This window comes from Balaenoptera borealis, assembly GCF_965194805.1.
Source record: "Balaenoptera borealis genome assembly, chromosome: 1".
NCBI lineage: Eukaryota > Metazoa > Chordata > Mammalia > Artiodactyla > Balaenopteridae > Balaenoptera > Balaenoptera borealis.
In genome coordinates this window covers 127,153,996-127,178,697 of record NC_138860.1, presented here as the reverse complement: position 1 = coordinate 127,178,697, position 24,702 = coordinate 127,153,996, and the positions used below count along the sequence as shown (strand labels likewise).

The 24,702-nt window shown below is 36.3% G+C and overlaps 1 protein-coding gene and 1 long non-coding RNA gene across 4 annotated transcripts in view; one reads left to right on the top strand and one right to left on the bottom strand.

Moving 5' to 3' along the window:
- The window catches only part of PIGK (phosphatidylinositol glycan anchor biosynthesis class K), a 135,705-nt gene extending 128,187 nt beyond the window's left edge, over window positions 1-7,518 (bottom strand). Inside the window, exons 1-2 of one of the 3 annotated variants that reach the window (XM_082355732.1) lie at window positions 7,364-7,518; window positions 3,912-3,965 (exon numbers count right to left, since the gene is read on the bottom strand). In XM_082355732.1, the coding sequence (XP_082211858.1) occupies window positions 3,912-3,965; window positions 7,364-7,456 (147 nt within the window). In that variant the 5' untranslated portion in view covers window positions 7,457-7,518. The remainder of the gene's footprint in view (window positions 1-3,911; window positions 3,966-7,363) is intronic. The other 2 variants (XM_082355730.1, XM_082355731.1) reach the window with 2 other exon arrangements.
- A 97-nt stretch (window positions 7,519-7,615) lies between these two features.
- On the top strand, window positions 7,616-21,722 carry LOC309611547. The gene is made up of 2 exons (XR_014234586.1): window positions 7,616-7,739; window positions 11,061-21,722. It is a non-coding gene; the product is annotated as an uncharacterized lncRNA (long non-coding RNA).
- The last annotated feature ends 2,980 nt before the right edge of the window (window positions 21,723-24,702 follow it).

The window sequence follows — 24,702 nt, the reverse complement described above, 5'->3', positions numbered from 1 at the left end:
TTCTCAATGGTGAAACACTGAAAGCATCTGCTCTAAGATCAGAAAAAAGACAAGGATGTCCACTCTCGCCACTATTATTCAACATAGTTTTGGAAGTCCTAGCCATGGCAATCAGACAAGAAAAAGAAATAAAAGGAATATAAATTGGAAAAGAAGAAGTAAAACTGTCACTGTTTGCAGATGACATGATACTATACATAGAAAATCATAAAGATGCCACCAGAAAACCACTAGAGCTAATCAGTGAATTTGGTAAAGTTGCAGGATACAAAATTAATGCACAGAAATATCTTGCATTCCTATACACTAACAACGAAAGATCAGAAAGAGAAATTATGGAAACTATCCCATTTACCCAAAAAGAATAAAATACCTAGGCATAAACCTATCTAAGAAGGCAAAAGACCTGTACTCAGAAAACTATAAAACACTGATGAAAGAAATCAAAGATGACACAAACAGATGAAGAGATATACCATGTTCTTGGATTGGAATAATCAATATTGTGAAAATGACTATACTACCCAAAGCAATCTACAGATTCAATGCGATCCCTATGAAATTACCAATGGCATTTTTCACAGAATTAGAACAAAAAATTTTACAATTTGTATGGAAACACAAAAGACCCCAAATAGCCAAAGCAATCTTGAGAAAGAAAAATGGAGCTGGAGGAATCAAGCTCCCTGACTTCAGACTATACTACAAATCTACAGTAATCAAGATAGTATGGTACTGGCACAAAAACAGAAATATAGATCAATGGTACAGGATAGAAAACCAAGAGATAAACCCATGCACCTATGGTCACCTAATCTATGACAAAGGAGGCAAGGATATACAATGGAGAAAAGACAGTCTCTTCATAAGTGGTGCTGGGAAAACTGGACAGCTACATGTAAAAGAATGAAATTAGAACACTACCTAATACCATACACAAAAATAAACTCAAAATGGATTAAAGACCTAAATTTAAGACTTGACACTATAAAACTCTTAGAGGAAAACATAGGAAAAACACTCTATGACATAAATCACAGCAAGATCCTTTTTGACCCACCTCCTAGAGAAATGGAAATAAAAATAAACAAATGGGACCTAATGAAACTTAAAAGTTTTTGCACAGCAAAGGAAACCACAAACAAGACAAAAAGACAACCCTCAGCATGGGAGAAAATATTTGCAATCAAAGCAACCGACAAAGGATTAATCTCCAAAATATACAAACAACTCATGCAGCTCAGTATCAAAAAAACAAACAACCCAATCCAAAAATGGGTAGAAGACCTAAATAGACATTTCTCCAAAGAAGACATACAGGTGGCCAAGAGGCACGTGAAAAGATGCTCAACATCACTAATTATTAGAGAAATGCAAATCAAAACTACAGTGAGGTATCACCCCACACCGGTCAGAATGACCATCATCAAAAAATCTACAAACAATAAATGCTGGACAGGGTGTGGAGAAAAGGGAACCCTCTTACACTGTTGGTAGGAATGTAAATTGATACAGCCAGTATGGAGAACACTATGGTGGTTCCTTAAAAAACTAAAAATAGAACTACCATATGACCCAGCAATCCCACTACTGGGCATATACCCTGAGAAAACCATAATTCAAAAAGAGTCATGTACCACAATGTTCATTGCAGCACTATTTACAATAGCCAGGACATGGAAGCAACCTAAGTGTCCATCAACAGATGAATGGATAAAGAAGATGTGGCACGTATATACAATGGAATCTTACTCAGCCATAAAAAGAAACGAAATTGAGTTATCTGTAGTGAGGTAGATGGACCTAGAGTCTGTCACACAGAGTGAAGTAAGTCAGAAAGAGAAAAACAAATATCGTATATTAACGCATATATGTGGAATCTAGAAAAATGGTACAGATGAACCTATTTGCAGGGCAGGAATAGAGACGCAGACGTAGAGAACGGATGTGTGGACACGGGGGGAAAGGGAGGGTGGGATGAATTGGGAGATTAGGACTGACATATATACACTATCATGTGTAAAATAGATAGCTAGTGGGAACCTGCTGTATAGCACAGGGAGCTTAGCTTGGTGCTCTGTGATGACCTAGATGGGTGGGATGGGTGTTGGGGGGAGGGAGGTCCAAGAGGGAGGGCATATGTGTATACATATAGTTGATTCACTTCGTTGTACAGCAGAAACTAACACAACATTGTAAAGTAGTTATACAACAATTAAAAAAAAACATAAATTGGTAAGTATCCAAAAGTCTGACAATTCGTACTATTGGCAAGGGTATTGTCATACCCTTGCCAATAGTATGAGGGCAAATACTATAGATATGAGGACAAAACAGTCATATCCTATTTATGGGAATGTGAACTAATATAAACCTTCTAAGAGGGTTATTTGCAACATATATCAAGTTTGAAAATGTACTTATGTTTTGATTTAGCTCATATAAGCATGCAAAAATATGTGTTCAACGATTTTCACTATAATATTGCTTACATTAGCAAAAATCAAAACCAAAAAGCTAGAAACAAAATCACTACCCATCAGTATTATTTTTTTTAACCATGAGTATGGATTATCTTTGTAACTTTTTTTATTAAACAGAGACAAAAATGCTTTACTCAAAGCAGATCCTGAAACTAAAATAGAATCCGATTTTCCTTCTATCTCCCTCTGGTGGCAAGTTTTCTCAATCATATTACAAGAGCAAAGGGGCATTTCATTTACCTCTGATCATCCAGTCAAGACTAAAATTAATTCAAACTGGGAGGAAAAACACATATATATATATATATATATATATATATATATATATACACACACACACATACACATATTTTCTTTAATTTGAACTACATAACATTTAAAGGAATGTACGTTTTATACTTTCAACTTGGCCCTGGTCAAATTTCATAATTTTCCACTTAAGAAAGTACAATTTATTGAAGTATCACTCTACTAAGTCTGAGTTAATGTGTAAAATATTGCACAAAACATGAAAACTGCAGTTGTCAAATACTCAGAAGTAATTTTTTCACCCTCTATTTCTCATCTGAGACCTAGGTTGCTGAGATTACAGAGGGGCTCAGTTAAAGGTTTCCCAGAACAAGGAAGACTTCAATGTGTGTGTAGTATAAGCTAATAGGCTCCTATTCTAAAAGATGAGCCCTTTGGCAATTAGCTGTCTGCACATAGGCAGTTATTCCCTCTTTTAAGAATTCCTATAGAGAGACTAATTGGAAGTGCCCTTAGTTTCCTATAGAGCAAGTTATCCTCTCAAATTGGTGGATCATGGCCTGCCTCCTCATAGTTTTCCCCAATTTAAGTGGTCACTGAAAACCTATCTCCTTATCATGAGCAGCTTTTGTTCAATTCCATCATAAAATCTCTTATGAGGCAGTAGCATATAAAAGGTTTTTGTTCCTGAAGAACAAGAAAATGAGTCATGAACCCATGTTGCTATTCTATTTAATCACAATAACATAAAATTAATTTGTCTTCTAAACTTTTCTGTATAACTTGAATTTTCTATAATGATCATTTATTTTTGTAAACAAAAAAACAATTAAAAAATAAAAACAAAATAGCCAAAGTAGAGAGTATCTATAAACAAATATTACAGATAAGAAATACAATTACTAGTTTCCATCATTAAAATAACTCTACACTTTATAAAATGCTCCCTTTCACAATAGGATCCCTAATTTATTTTTCCATGTGTTTACACATCACCACTTGACAGACACACTGAAGACAAAGGATATTAGTTGATGTGATCAATTTAAAATATAGCCATATCAAAATAATTTCTGTTATAAGATATAAATTTTATTTTCAAGAATTTGATTCACACAAAATTTCTCATATACACATCTAATGTAAACAACGAGGTATACCTTTATAGAATACACTTACCAAAACTGCCCAGTTGTTCGTATGGCCACTTCTAAAGAACTGTTCTGCTTGATCCTATTAGTCAAATAATAGCAAAAAGCTTAAAAGAAAGTCACATTTCCCAGAATAAAGACTGATAAAGGACAGTTAAGATTCACGGAGTTTTTACAGTTGTAATAACATTAAGCCATCATTGTGCAAGTTTATAAATATTCTAGTATCTGACCTTATGAAAGACAAAATAGTTTTATTTTGGGGGAGCGGGAGGCTACTGCAAGAGGAGCTTTTTGTTTTTAAACATTTTATCTCAAATGCAGTCAGCTCTTCCTCATGCTTCTCATTTTCCATTCAATCTTCAAATTGTGAATGACTTATTTCATTTCTTCTTTCACATATATAAATACCCTTCCTGCTGAAATTTCATTCAATATTTGCTCCTACTCTGTGCTGAGTGCTTCCTATTATTTTATTTTAACTCACCAATATATGTGATTAAACACATTCTCTAGCATACTTCCATATACCATTTTGCTAATCTGTTAAAGTCTGAATTATATTTACCATCATGGAACATTAAAAACCTCAGCATCCAATACCATCCAGACACCTAATGAATATGACTTTTATTATATATTAAAATAATAGTGAATATAAACCATAATGATTTCAGATCTGCCCCTAAACAGTATTAATTACTACAACAGTCAGACTGCCTGGATTCAAATCTGGACCCTACTACTTACTAGCTGTATAAACTTAGGAAAGCTGCTTAATTTCTCTGTACTTCCATTTCCCCACCTATAAAATGATAACATTACCTGACTCACAGAATGTAGGAATGGTGACTAGAACATAGTAATTGTGTAACAAATATTAGCTGTTTTAATTTTCAGCTGGCAAGAAAATTTCAGAAAGAATGAAATAAAAAATTCACTCAGTGTGTGTGTGCATATGTGTGTGTGTGGGGGGGGGGTGTGAGCGCCATATATACATTTCTTTTTAAACTTTCTCAACAGCTGCATAGATGCTAAAGAAAGCAATGTGCTATAGTGGTTTAGGAATTTGAAGATCTGGCTGTGAGACTGGGGTTAAGTCATTTAGCTCTTTAGACTTGATTTTCCTCATGTAGAAATGGGAGTTGACCCGATAACCTCTAATGTCCCTTCCAGCTCCAAAATCCTCACATCATTAAGACTTCAGTGAAAAAATTGAGATGGCAAAACTCTTTTGTGATTGTTTAGACAATATGGACACTGCAAAGTTATTCATTCATTCTACACATAGTTAGTGGAGCACCTATTATGTGCCAGGTACCGTGTAATGTACAGTGATGCAAAAAAGTCACTAAAAAGCCTGCTGCTTTCTCTCAAGAATCCCAGAGTTCAATAAAGAAGACAAGCATGCAAACATATTACACTACTACGTAACATTCATTCATTCATCACATTCATTGGGTACCATGTGCCGGTCCCTGTTCAGTGCTCAGAATACAATGATGGGCAAAAACAGTGCTAGTACTTGCCTCCAAAGAGGTTACTATCCAACTTGATAGACATACATTAAGCAGATAAGGACAAACTACAAATTCTATAAAGGTAAGATATACAGTATCATAAAAGAGTATAATAGGGGGACCTAACCTGATCAGGGAATGGGAGGGGGAAGGGCAAGCAGGATGTCAGGGAAGGTTTCTCTAGAGAAGTGACATTTGGTTAGGATCCAAAAGTTAATGAGAAGAGGGAAGATAATTCCAGACAGAGGGAACATGAGCCCTAATGGCAGAAGGAAGCTTAAAAATTTCTAGAAACTGAAAGATTAGCATAACTAGAAGTTTGTAAACGAGAGAGAGGGAGAGAGAACTGGAGGTGTAGGCAGGAGCCAAAGAATGCAAGGCCTTGTTTATGGGTCATAATCAAGATTTAGTTCTTTATCCTTAAAGCACCATTAAGGTATATACGGGTGACATGATCGGATTTGCATATTTAAAAGTTACTCTGGTTGCAGCTTGGAGAACAGACTGGAAAGAAAAAAGAATGACTTGAGCCAGACCAATTAGGCAGCTATTTTCCTCTAAGTGAAAGATGATGTAATAATAAAGTACAAAGCATACATGGGTTATAAGAGACGAGTGCTACACTAGCTAAGTGCACAAATTACAACAGTAAAGGCAAAAGTAAAGGATAGGGAAAGATTCTACAGAGGTTAGCTTTTATTGCATTTAGTAAATGAGCAAACAGAAGAAACTGGAGGAATAAAACATGGTAATGTAAAAAAGCACAACTGTGTAACTACAGAAAAGGGTAATGGTATCCAAAATGAAGTATACAAAATAACCTGCTAGAATAAATAAGGAAAATAGAACTTCTATATATATTTACATTATCTAAACAATATGCTTTATAAATACTGAATATATAAATTAGCAATAATTCATAAAGAGAAAGAGGGAGTGCATTCTCTCTTTTTTAACTGGTAGGGGTGTGTATTCAAAAAGTTTTGAGCCGCTGGTCTAAGCTCAAGGTCTGAGATGGTGGGGAGAATGGGGTCCTATATGAAGACTGGAAAAGTCTCTGCTTAGAGACCAGATCATGATGTTTAGACTTTATTCTGTATGCAATGAAAAAAATACTGCAAAGATTCAATCAGAAGAATAACCTGATCAGGTTTACATTTGATGAAGACTAAAGTAAGGGAGTTTGGAAGCCTGGAGAAAAAAGATAAAGTTATTGCAATAATCTAAGCAAGAAATGACCAGGGCCTGCATTAAGCCAGTCGAACTGGACAGTCGAAAGCAATTTTAAAAGTTCAGAACATATAATTTAGTGATGATTAAAATGTGAAATAAAGAGAGGAGTTAATTTTTAAAAACCCTAGGTTTCTAGCTTAGGAGCAACCCCACAGGAGGTGGGGTAGGCAGAATATAAAACTTTGGACACAAATTTTCAACTGTCTGCTGACTATCTGGGCCCCTAAGCCAGCTGGATATTCTGAAAAATGATGCTAGAGATGTAGGCTGCAGAACTGGACGAAGGTATTATCAGAGTACAGGGATAGTAAAAGCTTTGTAACGCGCCAGAACGTAGTGTGAGCCAAAAATAAAACACCGTATCCATCTGACTCCTATTAAAGGGGAGCGTTGTAGTTTGGTAGCAGGGAAGTAGGTGCGGCACTCATGCGCTGACCTTTCACCTGCTAGGGACTGCACGCTCGTCTGAGCAAAGGATCAGGCCCTCCCCCGCCGCCCAGGACTTGATTCTTTTCATTCACCGTTTTAAAAGGCTGAAACAGACGGACACTGTCCTATCCCGTCCCCTGCGACACCCTCCCCACAGCCCATTCAGCCTAGGAAGAGGCTGGTGGGTGACTCCAGAAGGCTTCCCTCGGCGGCTGTGTATCGGACATCTGCTGGGCGCTGACAGCCAGGCCACAGCTGTCCCCCCAGGGCCCTGTCGCTCAGAGGGCCTGACTCCTACCTCGATCTGACTAGCGGCCAAGCTGCCGAAGGGCAAGAGCAGTAACCCTACCAGGGTAGTGAAACCCCGGCCGAGAAAACAGGTGTCGACCATGTTTGCCGGCTTCAGCCTCGCGCCCCTGGAGGGGCGGAGCGAGTGCCGTAAAGCAGCGCGGGGCCGGGTTTTGCGTAGTTTTGTTTTGTTTTGTTTTTTTCTTTGCGACGCCTGCCCCGCCTCCTGACCCCTCGCCCGCCTTTAGAAGCCAGCGCTTCCGCAGACCTTGAGTTTCCCGGGTAACTGCGGCACGGTGGATGAAGGACGTGGATACTTTATCTTGACTACGTTTTTGATTTTTATGTCGTAAAATGGATGTAACATTTTAAAAGTTTTTTGAAAGGTGAGAGAGAAAAACGTGTGAACCCATAAACTTTAAGAAATTATTTCCTTTTTCGCGTAGGGCTGCCAATTCTTTGACTATATGAAGCATGATGTGGTGGGAAGAGTAAGCTTTGGGGCACAAAAAGATGAGTAATTGGATCAGTTACAAATGAAAAGATGGGTGAGTGCTGCAACTAACAGGCTTGGGGTCTATTACCTATTAAAAGTATGAACATGGAGAAATTAGTGAAATTTTTGTTTCTTCTGTAATTATAGAGCTAAAACATCTCAGAGTATGAGGATTTAATAAGATCCTGTGTATTCATTCCATTATGTTCATTATATGCATTTAAATTCTGCTTTGCATCTAGCACGACATTAACGTGTGTTTATGCTGCTTCCTAATCTTCATAAATTTAACATTTAATGGTAACATGGAATTCTTATGCCTCAGCCAAAGTAATTGCCCTTCTTTGGGGCAATACAAAGTCTCAACGTTTTACTATTAAAATAATATTGTAAACAGTATCTTTGGGTATTGGCTTTTTACACTTGCGAATTACTTTCTTCGGATAATTTTCCTGGAGTAGGAATGTTGAGTCAAAGGATACAAAAGTTTTGGTGGCTATGAATGATGTTGCTCTCCAAAGTGTACAAATCTACAGTGCCATCAAAATACGCAACCTAAGACCAAATTATACCATTTTTTTCTAAATTCCTTGGGATAAAATGTTACCTCAAGGTTGTTATACTTCTAATTCTTTAATTACTATCAAGATCTGATGTCTTGTGTTTATAAAATATCTGTACGTCCTCTGATGTAAATTTTATGTTCATAGCTTTGTTTTACACGAGTTTGAATGATATCTTTATAAAGAAGTGACATTGACCCTAGCCATATTTTATGCTATTGCTTTCCCAGTCTCTTGTCTCTCTTTCCATTTTGTTTCTCTTGCTTTTGCACTTTGTGATATCTTTAATGTTAGGTAGTCAAATTTCAGGCTTTCTCTTGTGAAGACAGGAAAGTTAGCACACTACCACCATGTCTTGTACCTGAATGCCTCAAGTTTATTTAGGTCTCAGATCAAAAATTTTATTTTCTTTTAATTTTATATTTAACTCTTCAACTATCTGGAATATATTTTGGTATATTCTATAAGATGTTTTAATATGTTGACTACTGCTGCATAACAAACCACCCAAAACTTTGTGGTGTGTCCACACCCAGAGACACAAGGATGTAGAAACAGGGAGACATGATTCTGTGGGAGCCATTGCCATAATGATCTACCAGTACTTTTATCAAAATTGGTATTTAATTATCCAGTATAATTTTCTACATAATGCTTACCTTTCTTATTGACTCATGATATCTCTTGTATTAAATTCTTACAAGAAATAGCATATTTCTAGACTCTGTTCTCTTCAATTAAAATAGGTGTCTAGTTTGGGGCCAGAACCATGTTTTTTTTTTAATATTTATTTATTTATTTTTATTTTTGGCTGTGTTGGGGCTTAGGTACAGCACATGGGATCTTTCATTGAAGGGTGCGGGCTTCTCTCTAGTTGTGGTGAGCAAGCTTCTCTCTAGTTGTGGTGCACAGACTCCAGAGCACGTGGGCTCTGTAGTTGCAGCGCACAGGCTCTCTAGTTGTGACGTGGGCTCAATAGCTGCACCTCACGGGCTCAGTTGCCCCACAGCATGTGGGATCCCAGTTCCCCGACCAGGATTGAACCCGCGTCCCCCGCATTGGAAGGCAGACTCTCAACCACTGGAACACCGGGGAAGTCCCCCCATGTTATTTTAATTATTGTTGCTTTTAGTATGTTTTGATATTTGGCCATTAGGGCTAACCATTTCAGTACACTTCACTTTTCATGAAATTCTTTGATGACTTTGCCTGGTAATTTTCCAACTGAATTTTATAGTACTTCTTTCAATTTATAAAAAAAATAATACTATTCGGGTTTTTTCAATGGGATTATGAAAAATCTGTTAATAAATTTGAGAGAAGCTGACATCCTTATCATATTTAGTCTCTCATTCAGGAAGATGGTAGTTTCATTTATTTGTGGTTCCTTTTTTAAATTTCTCAGTAAAACTTTAAGTCAGAGGTCACTAAATTAAGCTACTTCATAAGCATTTTTAACATTTGTTATTCTTAATGGATGTCCTTTTCATTATGTAGGCAATATATATATAAATGATTATAAATAATATCTATAATATTATGTATTCTGTTCAGTTATTGTTGGGATGCAGGTCATATTTTGTGTCCAACTGCTTTTTCATTATTTTAATAAGAATTATTTAATTATCTTAATATTCAAAATTATTTAAAACTTTTGTTTCACAAATTGTTTTGGCTTTCCTAGTTTTACAGTAATGTTATCTGCAAATTATCTTTTTGTCTCTTCCTTTCCAGTATTATTTCTTGTATTGTATCTTGTATCAATATTTCATTTTCATGGCTTATGTTATGGCTTAATATTAATATATTAATTGCAGAAGATTTTCTTGTTTCATTTTAATTTTAAAAGAATGGCTTTGGTACTTTTCCATTAAGTCTGTCATTAGCTCTTGGATTTGAGTAAATACTCATTGTTATGTGAAAGAAGTAGATTTCTATTTCTCTTTTTTCATTGAACCACTGATTTTCAAGTATGGGGTGGCCAGCTTCAGACCTTAATGTAGGACACATGAGCAGTTTTAAACACTACTCAAAGTGGGAAATAATAATTTTTTAATCTGTTAATATGTGAAATAGCATAGTTTAAAATTTGATTAGGGGCTTCCCTGGTGGCACAGTGGTTGAGAATCTGCCTGCCAATGCAGGGGACACGGGTTCGAGCCCTGGTCTGGGAGGATCCCACATGCCGCGGAGCAACTAGGCCCGTGAGCCACAATTACTGAGCCTGCGCGTCTGGAGCCTGTGCTCCGCAACAAGAGAGGCCGCGATAGTGAGAGGCCCGCGCACCACGATGAAGAGTAGCCCCCACTTGCCACAACTAGAGAAAGCCCTCACACAGAAACGAAGACCCAACACAGCCATAAATAAATAAATAATTAAATAAATAAACCCAAAGTTAAAAAAAAAAAAATTTGGTTAGAATTGTTAACCATACTCAGATACAGAGAACAGATTGGTGGTGCCAGAGGCAGAGGGCAGAAGGTGGGCAAAAGGAGTGAAGGCATTCAAAATGTATAAACTTCCACTTAAACAAATAAATCCTGTGAATAGTGACTGTAATTAACAATACTGTATTGTATATTTGAAAGTTGTTAAGAGAATAGATCTTGAAAGTTGTTAAGAGAATAGATCTTAAAAATTCTCATCAGGCTTCACTGGTGGCGCAGTGGTTAAGAATCCGCCTGCCAATACAGGCGACACGGTTCAAGCCCTGGTCCGGGAAGATTCCACATGCCGCAGAGCAACTAAGCCCGTGCACCACAACTGCTGAGCCTGCGCTCTAGAGCCCGTGAGCCACAACTACTGAGCCCACGTGCCTAGACCCCTTGCTCCGCAACAAGAGAAGCCACCGCAATGAGAAGCCCGCGCACCGCAACAAAGAGTAGCCCGCTGCTCGCCGCAACTAGAGAAAACCCGCGCGCAGCAACAAAAACCCAACATAGCCAAAAATTAATTAATTAATTAATTTTAAAAGAAAAAAGTTTTCATCACAAGAAAAAAATTGTAACTATGTGATGATGGATGTTAACCAGACTAATTGTGGCAGTCATTTTGCAGTCTATGCATATATCAAATCATTATGTTGTACACCTAAAACTGATACAATATTTATGTCATTGTATCTCAATCTTTTTAAAAAAAGGTTGTTAACCTGAGTCTGCATTTAGACTACAGTTCAATTCAGTTATTCATTAAATGAATAATTGACTTAGCAACTAAAAGAGAAAACAAGCATTTGATTATCAGATCAAAATTACACACATCTATACACGTGTATTCATGGCGTCTCTAATAAAAGTTTTTATGCCTGAGCCTCACAGTAAGTAAACCATGAAGTCTATCCATGCTGGGTTTTTAAATAGCCTTTTTTAAAAATTGAACTATAGTTAATTAACAGTATTATATTAGTTTCAGGTGCACAGCATAGTGAATCAGCATTTTTACAGATTATACTCCATTAAAAGTTATTACAAAACAATGGCTATAATTCCCTGTACTATACAATATATCCTTGTTGCTTATGTATTTTGTACGTAGAGGTTTGTATCTCTTAATCCCTTACCCTGATTTGCCCCTTCTCCCTTTCCTCTCCCCTCTGGTAACCACTAATTTGTTTTCTATATCTGTGAGCCTGTTTCTCATTTTTCTATATACATTTGTTTGTATTGTGTTGGCCAAAAAGTTCATTTGGGTTTTTCCATAAGATGTTATGGAAAACCCGAATGAACTTTTTTGGCCAACCCAAATATTATTTTTTAGATTCCACATATAAGTAGTATATAAGTAGTATACAGTATTTGTCTTTCTCTATCTGATGTATTCACTAAGCATAATATTCTCTAGGTCCATTCACATTGCTACAAATGTCAGAGTTTCATTCATTTTACGGCTGAGTAGTATTCCATTTTGTGTGTGTGTGTGTGTGTGTGTGTGTGTGTGTATACACATATATATATATCATATCTTCTTCATCCATTTGTCTGTTTCTGGGCACTTGGGTTGCTTCCATATCTTGGCTATTGTAATAGTGATGCTATGAACATTAGGGTGTGTGTGTCTTTTTGAATTAGCATTTTCGTCTCTCCGTGCTGTTTTCACTATTGTTCTTTAATCAAACAATAAATCAGATTGACTCTGTTGATTCTCGTGTTGGATCAGTGTTTATTCTTGCTCTCTCCTCTTACCTACATCCTATCATATCTTCTTTTTCTCTCTTCTCTTTTGTGCACCAAGAACACCATTGTGTTATTCATTTGCTTGGTGGATATTTATAACACCAGTTATGTACCAAGCATTGCTAGTCACAGGCAACAGAAGAGAGAGCAAAAACTGAGCAAGTCTCTGCCCTCGTGGAGCTTACAGTCCAGGGGAGAAAGACATTAATAGTAGAAGCATTTAAGCAAATGTAAAAGTCTTAACAGAAGAGTTCCTAGTAGGGGACCCAAACCTTATAAGAAAAAACCAGGTTAGGTTTCCCTGAGGAAATTGACTGAACTGAAATTAATGAGTTATTGAGGCAAAGATGGAGGGGAGGGAAAAGCTTTCAAAGCAGAGGAAATAGCTCTTGCAAAGAACCTATGGAAACTTGCCTTATTAGAGGAGCTTTTTAATCACTCATAACATTGTGCTTGCAGTTCAAGAACAAAAGAGAGAGTGCTGTAAGATGAAACTGCATTGCTAAGCAGGTGCCTGCTCCCTTCAAATCCTTGAGGGTCAGGTTCATGGAAAGCTTCAGAATGGTAAAGATCATGCTGGCTCCAAAGAGGAGAACGGCTGCAGGTAGAGCATTAGGGAAGCTGCTGTTACAGTTCAGGCAACGGTAGCTTGGACCAGAGTGGTAAGAGTAAAGATGATGAAAAATGGAGAGAACCAGTAAGAATTTTAAGATTATAACCAGCAGAACATGATGATAGATTATATTTAGGAAGTAGGAGAGAGGACGATTTTAAAGATGACTTTTGGATATTGACTCATACAACTAAATGCATAGTAGTGTCTTTTTTTTTAACATAAGACTCACAGGAAGTGGACCAGGTTTAGGACTCATATACAAGTGAGGTCTGGCTTAAACATTTGCCCAGAGCAATTTGGAAGACAGACTTGCATTAACTTATTATAAGAAGTACTTCTGTGACTACTAAATAAATTTTGTTAGAAAATGAAGTGAGTGGAAAGGATAAGTTTAATCAGGGTCAGAACATGGCCTCAGAGAGATTTTGCAATGTGGTTTATACTATACAGTTTAATTGCTACAGGCAAATCTGTTTCCTACAACAATCAGCACCACAAGTATTTGCTGAAAACATTTCACATCCAACAGTCAAAATATTTCTTTGGGCAAGATAATAAAAGGACATTAGATACATAATAAAATACATATGGAAAAAATCAATTAAAATGAAGCAAAAACATTTCTTTCCAGTATATTTATATCATTTTCTAGTACTGTTTTTTAAATTTTGCACCATCTTAAATTCCATTTCAGTTTGGCCTCAAATACTTTTCTTCCCTCCTTCCAGTGAGCCATTTAATAATAGTTTGTTTTTTGTTTTTTTTTAGATTCCATATATATGTGGTAGCATACGGTATTTGTTTTTCTCTTTCTGACTTACTTCACTCTGTATGACAGACTCTAGGTCCATCCACCTCACTACAAATAACTCAATTTCGTTTCTTTTTATGGCTGAGTAATATTCCATTGTATTTATGTGCCACATCTTTTTTATCCATTCATCTGTCAATGGACACTTAGGTTACTTCCGTGTCCTGGTTATTGTAAATAGAGCTGCAATGAACATTGTGGTACATGACTCTTTTTGAATTTTATAGCTGATTCACTTTGTTCTACAGCAGAAGCTAACACAACCTTGTAAAGCAATTATACCCCAGTAAGATGTTAAAAAAAAAAAAAAAGAACACATGGTGTTATGGGGATGGATGGTGGTGATGGCTGCACAACAATGTGAAAGTATTTAATACCACTGAACTGTACACTTAAAAATGGTAGATTTTATATTATGTTTAACACAATTTTAAAAAGGAAGAAAAGAACATATGGTAGACCTAGGTTTTATATTTCTTGTGAACCCAATCAGGAACTAGAATATAGCCTAGAATATAGTCCTATACATATATCCTTAGAAAATACTTAGTTGTAATTTGATAATTATTAGCATCATGATTTAAATTAGTAGATATAGTACAGGAACAAATTTTATTCTGTATGTGACTTGCTTTTCATATGATGGTATACAATTACTTTTGTTTACTTCTCACCAACCTTCTTGTACCTCGCAATTTGGAGTTTTAGTCCTCAGCATTAAAATGTTTTTGGTATTTCTTCCTGTTCCAGGACAAAAATCAGAAAAATAAAAGGTATTTATTTAAAAAAATAAAAATAAAAAAATAATAGTTTGTTAGGCTTTAATCAGTTTCCAACTCATGACCTTCTCATTAACTTCAGAACTAACGCAGAATAACATTGCTTCAGTGCAAGAGTAGAGCAAATGCCCTTCAAAGTCTCATTTTTGGAAATCCTGTGTTGTCATGAAAATGCAATTATGACCTGGACAGAAAGTCATGTTGAATACTTTAGTGATGTAAAACTTGATATCTTATTAGTAGTGTAATGCTCCCTTGTCAATCAAGAAGCCACTGGTTCTGTTGGTACAAAGACAATTGATAGAGTTTAGTTCTCCGTGAGCTAAGAATTTCCTACAAATGCAACTGATTTTATTCAGTTGATTTTTATTCAGTTGTTTATTGCTTTTATTCATTAAGCATCTTTTGAGACTCTATGGAGTCCCAAGGGCATTTAATAAATACTGTAATTATACCATGTTTAGTAAAGTGTGGGACATTCTGAAAGCCTCTCTTAGGAATATACTGGAGTGGTGTGGAGGGGAGGGAGGAGTTGTGTGTTTTATAGAGAGTTGCTAGAAGGGTACTGTTGTAGGCAAAATAATGGCTCCCTAGAGCCTGTGAATGTGTTTACCTAAAGTGACAAAAGGGACTTGCAAATATGATTAAGAATCTTAAAAAAGAGAGAGAATCTTGAGTTGGAGAGATTATATTGAATTATCTGGGTTGGCCCTTTATAATCACAGGGGTCCTTATAAGAAGAAGGCAAGAGGATCCAAGAAGAAAAGGAGATGTGAAGACAGAGACATTAGTCAGAGTGAAGAAGGGCCACCAGCCGAGGAATGTGAGTAGTTTCACAAGAAGCTGGCAAAGGCAAGAAAATGGATTCTCCCCCAGTACCTGCAAAAGAAACTCAGCTCTACCAACTCATTTTGGACTCATGACCTCCAGAACTAGAAGCTGATAAACTTGATTGCTTTAAGGCACTGAGTGCGTGGTAATTTGTTGCAGCAGCAAATAGGAAACGACTATAGGTACTTAAACTGTGAACAGTCGTTACTGTCCTCTGGAGATCTGAGAATGAAGATTGGGGTCTTAGAGGGCTTTTACTCTCCATTCTTCACACTTTTTTGTTTTATTATGGATTTATATAGCATCTTTACTAAAAATAAATAATCATTCAAAGAGAAACTAGATCATATTAAGTGAAATAAATTGTATATGGAATAATCTCTCAACCATGTAAAAAATTAGATGAAAATAAGAAGGAAGCTTACTAAAATGTTAGCAGTTTTCAGTCCTGGGTATTGAGATTGTGGATGTTCAATATTCATGTACCTGTTCATTCACTCAACAGTTTTTGTTTTTTTTTTTCTTTTTTTAAAATTTATTTGGCTGCATTGGGTCTTCATTGCTGCACGCGGGCTTTCTCTAGTTGTGGCGATCGGGGTCTACTCTTCATTACGGTGCACGGGCTTCTCATTGCGGTGGCTTCTCTTGTTGTGGAGCACAGGCTCTAGGGGCGTGGGCCTCAGTAGTGGTGGCATGCGGGCTCAGGAGTTGCGGCTCACGGGCTCTAGAGTGCAGGCTTAGTAGTTGTGGCTCAGGGGCTTAGTTGCTCTGTGGCATGTGGGATCTTCCCAGACCAGGGCTCTCACCCGTGTCCCCTCCATTGGCAGGCGGATTCTTAACTACTGCGCCACCAGGGAAGTCCCTCGACAGTTATTCATCTATCTGTGCTGGAGAATGTGCTAGGAGCTGAGATTGCAGATGAGAATAAAATAGAGACGACCCCTGCCCTCATGGAATTTAGATGTAGTAGGGAAGGTGGATATTGAACAGACAATTACACAAATTACTAATCATATTTTGAGAAGTTCAACAAAGGAGAAGTACAGGTGATGTCATCATGTCCTAGGGCAGGCTAACCTAGTCAGGGGATGCTTTCTTGAGGAATTTCAGCTTAAAACTAAAGGATAAATGGGAATTTGCCAGACAGAGGTGGAAAACAAAATTTTCTTAATTTTCTGTAAAGAGCACATATCACTTTTACTGTTATAAAAAATGAGTCCTTCTAGTGTTTTTTTTAAAGGAATAACTAACACTCCTCCCTCTCTTTATATGTGGAAACACAGCTGCTCAGTGCTAGAAATGGTCTGCTCATATGGCTTGATTTAGCCAAATTTAGTTTAATGAACAGACATTTTCCTCTCTTTTCTCTCATATACTTCAGTCAATTGAAATATTTAAGTTAATAAATTGAAGCCACTGGACAAAAAAAGTAAAATAAAATAATGGTTAAATAACTTCTTTGTCCAGAGCTTACATTAGGAAACTATGAGATTTATTACCTTTTGATAGTCAGTCTATCAAGAAGAGCTGTGAAATGCACTTAACATTGACCTTGAGGGAAATAAAACCCAGGTTCTTTGCCCATCACAGTGCTATTTTTATCAGATCAAAATTAAGGAACACAAGGGAAGGAACAAAGAACAAAAATTATTTTGAAATCAACACAAAGTGTATCACTAAAGGAATTTTTCTTAAAGTAATTTCATAAATGAAATAACTGGATATTAAAAAAACCCAAAAGTTCCAAATTTCTCAACACTAAAATCTTCTGTTACAATTCCCAGATGAGTAGTAATTGTCTGAACTATAATTTGTGATTACCTTCAGATGGGTAGAGGGGAAAATAACATCTCTATAATAAATATGCCCTCATTAATAAGTACTGTGACATCAAAATTTCTAAGTAAGTAAGATCTTATCAATTTTAAGTGATCCTTTTTATTTATTTGTTTGCTTGCTTGCTTCTCAGTACACTTAGATGTCTGTAACATTTTGAGCAATAATGTCCTTTAATTAGAATCAGCATAAATGTGCCTATGTTCAATAAAAAAGTGTCATAATGTAGAATTGACTTATAATAATAATGACATAATAAGTTATATGTCAGTTGCAACAGAGATTTATATCAGCTAAATTACAAATAGGAGAGACTAAAAGTAAAGATATCAATGTGATAATAAAATGGAAGATTTAGAATTCAGATATTCTTGCTTTAGATGAAATAAAGTATTTTGGATCTGTGGTGGATTGAATAGTGTACTCCCAAAATTCTTGAACGCCTGGAACCTCAGAATGTGACTTTATTTGAAAAGAGCATCATTGCAGATGTAATCAAAATAAGGATCAAGGGGCTTCCCTGGTGGTGCAGCAGTTAAGAATCCTCCTGCCAATGCAGGGGACAAGGGTTCGAGCCCTGGTCCAGGAAGATCCCACATGCCATGGAGCAACTAAGCCCTTGTGCCACAACTACTAAGCCTGCGCTCTGGAACCCGCAAGCCACAACTCCTGAGCCCGCGTGCCACAACTACTGAACCCGCGTGCCTAGAGCCCATGCTCCGCAACAAAAGAAGCCACCGCAATGAGAAGCCTGCGCACCGCAACGAAGAGTAGCCCCTGCTCACTGCAACTAGAGAACGCCCGCATGTAGCAATGAAGACCCAACACAGCCAAAAATTAATTAATTAATTAATTAATTAATTAATTTTTTAAAAAAAGGATCAAAATGAGAACATACTAGATTAGGGTGGACCCCTAAATCCAATTATTTATGTCTTTATAAGAAGAGGAAAGCACACAAAGAGACACACACAGAGAGAAGAAAGTCATGTAAGATGGTTGAGGACGGCAACTAAAAGCCAAGGAAAATCAAGGATTGCTAGGAGCCACCAAAGGCTAGCAAGAAGCAAGGAAGGATTTGTGCTTCCCCAGAGCCTTCAGAAAGAACATAGCCCTGCCAACACTTTGATTTCCAACTTATAGACTCCAGAACTGTGAGAGAAATTTTCTGTTGTTTTACACCACCTAGTTGGTGGTAATTTGTTATGGCAGCTCTAGGAAACAAATATAGGATCTAATGTAGCTATTTTCATAACCAACCAATATATTTTAGTATTATGCTGGCTGCATTCTTTATTTTGTCCTCTTCTTTAACCTCTCTTATTGTAGAAATAGAGACTAAGAACAGTTTGTTTTATGATGATTATAGCAACCAGTATTTATTCACTCAACAAACATTTGCGCACTGCATTAGTGAGGATAATTTTGCCCAAAAGCAACAGAAACTTCCACTAAAAGTGATTTAAACCAAAGATATTTAATTACTTGGGAAGACAAGCAGTGCACTGAAAGGTGGTTTCAAGGTTGGTTTGCAAACTCAATGATTTCTTCAAAGACCAAGAGTCCTGTTCTGCCACCTCAGCCTATTGACTCTGGGATCCTGATTTGTTTGTCATGGTAGCAGGATAGCTGCTGAAGCTCCAAATATCATATCCTTGCATATCAAGAAAGACAATCTTAATGGCCTCCTAGCAGACTTCCCCTTACATGCGATTATCCAAGGCTTGGTCACATGCCTATCTCCAGACGTGACAAATGGGCACAGGATTAATAGTAACCAAGGTCGATCACTGTTTGTCCCTGATCTCTGGTAACTGCTTCCAGTAAAAGCTAGGATTCTGTGAGCAAAGAAGGAGGAATAGAATCTCTGAGGAAAAGATACACATATTTAATTTCACATGGCAAAGCCAGATTTCTCTCCAAAATAGATGGTCCATGTAAACTACTACCAACAGTGCATGAGGATTCCTATGCCCCACTTGTCATTTCTCTCTCTCGCCTTTTTTTCCCATTCTAACAGTGGTAAACCGATAGCTCATTGTTTTAATGTGCATTTGCATTTCTCTGAATACTAATACTTTTGAGCATGTCTTCATATACTTGTTAACCTTTTAGAGTTCCTCTTTTGTAAATTGCCTATTCATATTCTTTGCCCATTTTACAGTTGTGTTTTCTATCTTTTCCTTGTTTGTTTGCAGGTGTTCCTACAAAGTACAGATATTTAATCCTTTATTGGTTTTAGACATTTCAGATATGTTCTACCCCTCCTGTCATTGGTTTTTCTCCTTGGTTCATGTTGTCCTTCATTGAACAGAAATCCTAATTTAATGAGATTAAAGTATATATGCCTCACAGAGTTACTGTGAACTTTAAATACGACAATGTATATAAAACTCTTGGCTACGATGCCAGGTACAAAGTTAAGAGCTTCCTAAATAAATCTCAGATATTATTGCTATCATTGTTATTCATTTAGCCGTATGTTTTCCCAGAAGAGTCACAACTGTCTCTTGTTACCATAACACCCTACATGTATTTCTATTGTAGCAATAGTTTTATTGTCTCTTATGGTGGACTGATTGCATCTTTGAGGTCAAGGACCATGCCTTTTTCATCTTGTATTCCCATGATCTAGGACATACTAAATAAAAATGCTCAATAAATGTATTTCGAATAAACATATGAACAAATAAGGTTTCAAAAAATTTAAATAATGAAGAATACTAACTGGGGGAAAGAATAACTATAGAAATCATGGGAAAGTTTTATATTAAAAATATAAGATAGGAGAAAATAGTTTAAAAAGACACATCTGATAAAGGTCTGTTATCCAAAATACAGAAAGAAAATAAGAAAATGAATACCAGATTTTAAAATGGACAAAAGACCTGAACAGACACTTCACCAGAAAAGATATACAGGTGGCAAATAAGCATATGAAAAGATGATCCACATCATAGGTTATCAGAGAAATGCAAATTAAAACAACGAGATACCACTATACATGTATTAGAATGGCCAAAATCTAAACACTGATGACACCAAATGCTAGCAAGGATGTGGATCAAAAGGAACTCTCACACATTGCTGGTGGGAATGCAAAATGGTACAATGACTTTGGAAGGCAGTTTGGCAGTTTCTTACAAAATTAAATGTACTTATACCACACAGTCCAGCAATTGTGCTCCCTAGTATTTACCCAAATGAGCTGAAGGCTTATGTCCACACAAAAACCTGTGTGTGGATGTTTATGGCAGCTTTATTCATTTTTGCCAAAACTTGGAAACAACCAAGATGTCCTTCAGTAGGTGAATGGATAAATAAATTGTGGTACATCCACACAGTGGAATATTTTCAGTGAAAATAAATGGGCTATAAAGCCGTAAAAAGACATGGAGGAATCTTAAACGTATATTACTAAATGAAAAGCCAATTTGTAAAAGCTACATACAATCAATATGTTCTTCCAACTATACAACTTTCTGAAAAAGGCAAAACCATAGAGACTTTTAAAAGATTAGTATTTGCCAGCGATTGGGGGAAGGGAGAGAAGAATAGGCGGAGCACAGAGAATTTTTAGGGCAGTGAAGCTATTCTATATGATACTACAGTGTGGACACATGTCATAATACATTTGACCAACCCATAGAATGTACCACACCAATAGTGAACCCTAATGTAAACTATGGACTTTAGGTGTTAATATAATTACATCACTTGTAACAAATATACCACTGTGGTACAGAATGTCGTTAGTGAAGAAGATTGTGTGTATGGTGCAGAGGAGGGAGCAGAAAATGTAAGGGAACTCTACTTTCCATTCAATTTTGCTATGAACCTGAAAATTCTCTAAGAAATAAAGGCCTACTGTATAGCACAGGGGAAAAATAAAAAGAAGGTACAATCTGTTTGCAGGACATATATTAAGTTAACCTTAAAAATGCATTCTAATATACATTGGGTGCAGACAAATACTGTTTGATTCCACTTATACAAGGTACCTAGAATAGTCAAATTCATGGAGTCAGAAAGTACATTGGTAGATGCCAGGGGCTGGGAGTTAGGGGGGGAGGGGGAATGGGGAGTTAGTGTTTAATGGGGACAGAGTTTCAGTTTAGGAAGGTGAAAAATTCAGGAGATGGATGATGGTGAGAGTTGCACAACAATGTGAATGTACTTAGTGCCACTGAACTGTACAGTTAAATATGGTTAAAATAGTATGTTTTATATTATGTGACTTTAACCACAATAAAAAAATTTTTTTTAACAAATAAAACACATCAATAAAAAGTACAGACCATGTTATTCTTACAGAACAAGAAAAGACAATCAGTGAGGACCAAATTCAGTGAATTATTCTAAAAGAAAATGACATGGTATGTTAAAGAAAGCAAAATGAGTCTATTATTAGTAAGAAAAAGTAGGGACATTTTTAAATGATGATTCTATGTGTGATATATAATTTTATTTTGATTAAGTGTTATTTTAACTACAGTACTAACAAATATTTTTAACCACATCAGCTAACAAATAGCAAGATGGATAGATTTAAATTGCAAATAAGCAAAACAGTTGTATGGGGCAGTCAGCCAAAGGGAGCAGGACAAAAGTTAAAGGGCATGAATAATCTATAAGTGAATAATCATTACTAGACCTTTAGTATTGGCTATATATATCAACACTTGACAGATTCATCAACAACTAAGAAATTCTTTGAGACTCACAAAATATTTTACCAGCCTAAAGATTATTTTAAGTAATGACCCTGAATATTCCCAAATGTCACTGCCTCTCTGCAGAGTTAAACTCAGCATTTTGTATAGCTTCCTTGAATGTATATGGATGAGCAAATGATCATCATTTATACCTAAGGAAATTAGGGTTTTAATTTCAGTTTCATAAATTTGGGTTAGACATCAGAAAGAAATTTATGACCATAATGTTTTTTAAGAAGTTTGTAAACTACCTCCTCTGGAGATTTTTGTGAATTTTGTAAAAACTGCATCTTTATAATGGATTTGGCAGTAAGGCTTCTGCAGTTATCATCAAAAATTATATGATTCTGTATGTACACCTTAATCTTCCTATTTGTGCATTTAATTTTCTTATTGTCTAAGAAGCATACTTAAGATGTAGAGCCCCTTCCAAGGCCCCCAAGACCAACAGTGATCAGTCTTGACTAGACATGCTTTTCTCAATATCCTATTTGTTGAATTTCCTCTGTTGAACCTAATGACCTTAAATATAACCACCATGAATTGCTATCTATGGAGGCTAAAGCTGAACGTAGAACCTCCAGAGGCCATCTTTTGGCCTGTTGAGTCTGTTATGGCATAGTGGTTAAAAGTATAGCCCTTGGAGTCAGTCCTGGTCTCGGCTAGACATTACTAGCTATGTCTCTTTGGTCAAGTTATATAATTCTTCTAAACTTTGGTGTCCTCATATACTAAGTGGAGCTAATAATAATGCGTACTTCATGAGATATTGCGTATATATGTATGCTAAAGCCCCTAGTTCAGTGTCTGATACATGACGAGTTTTCAGTTAATACTTATTAACATTTCCTTCTTCCCATCCATTATGGTCAGCCCCATTCCCTGTCTCCAGCAAGTTCTCTAGTTTGTTCTCTGCCTGCCCCAGTAGAACTCCAAATTGTGGGTCTAAGGAGTCAAAAATTATTCTGGTAATTCGATTTGTAACTGCACTGAAAAATGTGCTCCCGATGCCTTCCTGAGTTTTACTTAATTAATAAAATTAATTATTTTCAATGTTCTTGTTTTTCCCATAACTTCAAGGAAATCTTTGCAAAATTCAAATTAGCATTTCTAATAGTTCTATCCATGGGAATAGTAAAATAGAGTTAAGTTATACTTCACATTGCCAGACACCTCTCTCTGTAGTGGCATGTTTGGGGGAAAAAATGAAATTTTCACATAAATTAGATCTTTCACAGAATTTTGAATTTTACTTGTCTGTTCTGATGAAAAAGCCTAATCTTTCTATGTGTGGTTTCAAAATCTTCTTCACCAATAAGAGATAAATTGTTTTGAATACAGAAGTACATATGAGTGAAAGATATGTAGGGTTATGATGTCAATAACTTTCTATAGCTGCATCCTATTGTTTCAAAAAATACAAAGTAAAAATTACTTTAGTTCTTAAGGGCATCATTAGGTGTAGAGGTCTCAGAACAAATTGAATCAAAATAAAATGCATTTTTACTCCTTTTGTTTGTACTACAAAATGAATATGAATGCTTTGCTTACATTTCATTTCTTTTTACAGTTGGAACTTTTTATCATTTGAAATCTAAGTTGATTTTTCCAGTAAGTAAAACAAATTTTAATGTCCCCGTGTAGCTCTCTCTTATTTTCTTTATCCCTTCTTTAAAGGAGATTTATAATTATTTATTTCAAAAAAAAAAGTTAATAAGGCCATTTTAAGCCAGGCTCAAGGATTCAAAATAAAGTTTAGACTTAATTAGAGAAAATTGTCTAAAACTGATCTTGGAGAGCTTAGTGAAGACACAATTCGGGCAAGAGGAAAGCATTTTCTGACTAAGTACCATGTGCCAGGCATCACAGTAAGCCCCATAGATGCAAAGTTAAATAACACAGTTATTAGTTGCAAGGGGCTCATTCTGCAGGAAGGGAGGCAAAGAGCAGCCACTTGAATAAGTAATAGAGTAACAGGGTTCTAGAGCTATGATGAAGGTATATTAAAGTCTTACTTGAGTGCAGAGAAATCGTTAATTCCAGTTAACTTCTCTAAGCGTAGTTTTTCTATTTGTGTAATGGAGACTAACATTAGCCCTATCTCATAGGTCATTAAAAAGATTAAATGAGATAATAATGTGAAGCATTGTAGCTTGCATGTGGTAAGTACTCAGTAAGTTTAACAGCTGTCATTATTTTTAGTATTGCTATAATTATTATTAGGAAGAGTCAGGGAGGGTTTCACTGAGCAGGCAATATTAGAACTGGGTGTTCAGAGATGGGGGGAAAGAATAAGAATTTGCCTGATCGGAAGGGGCAAGGAGAATTCCAGGCAGAGGTAAGTACACAATCCAAGATACAAATTGGGGAAAAGCATGCTGTTAATTTTTGAGGAAGGACGAGTAACCCAAGTAACTGGAATGTAGGAGCATGGGTCTGAGTGATGAGAAATGGGGCTAGACTGTGAAGAACCTTGGGCTCAATGCCAAGCACTGAGCTTCATCCTGTGGACAGTACACAGCCATTA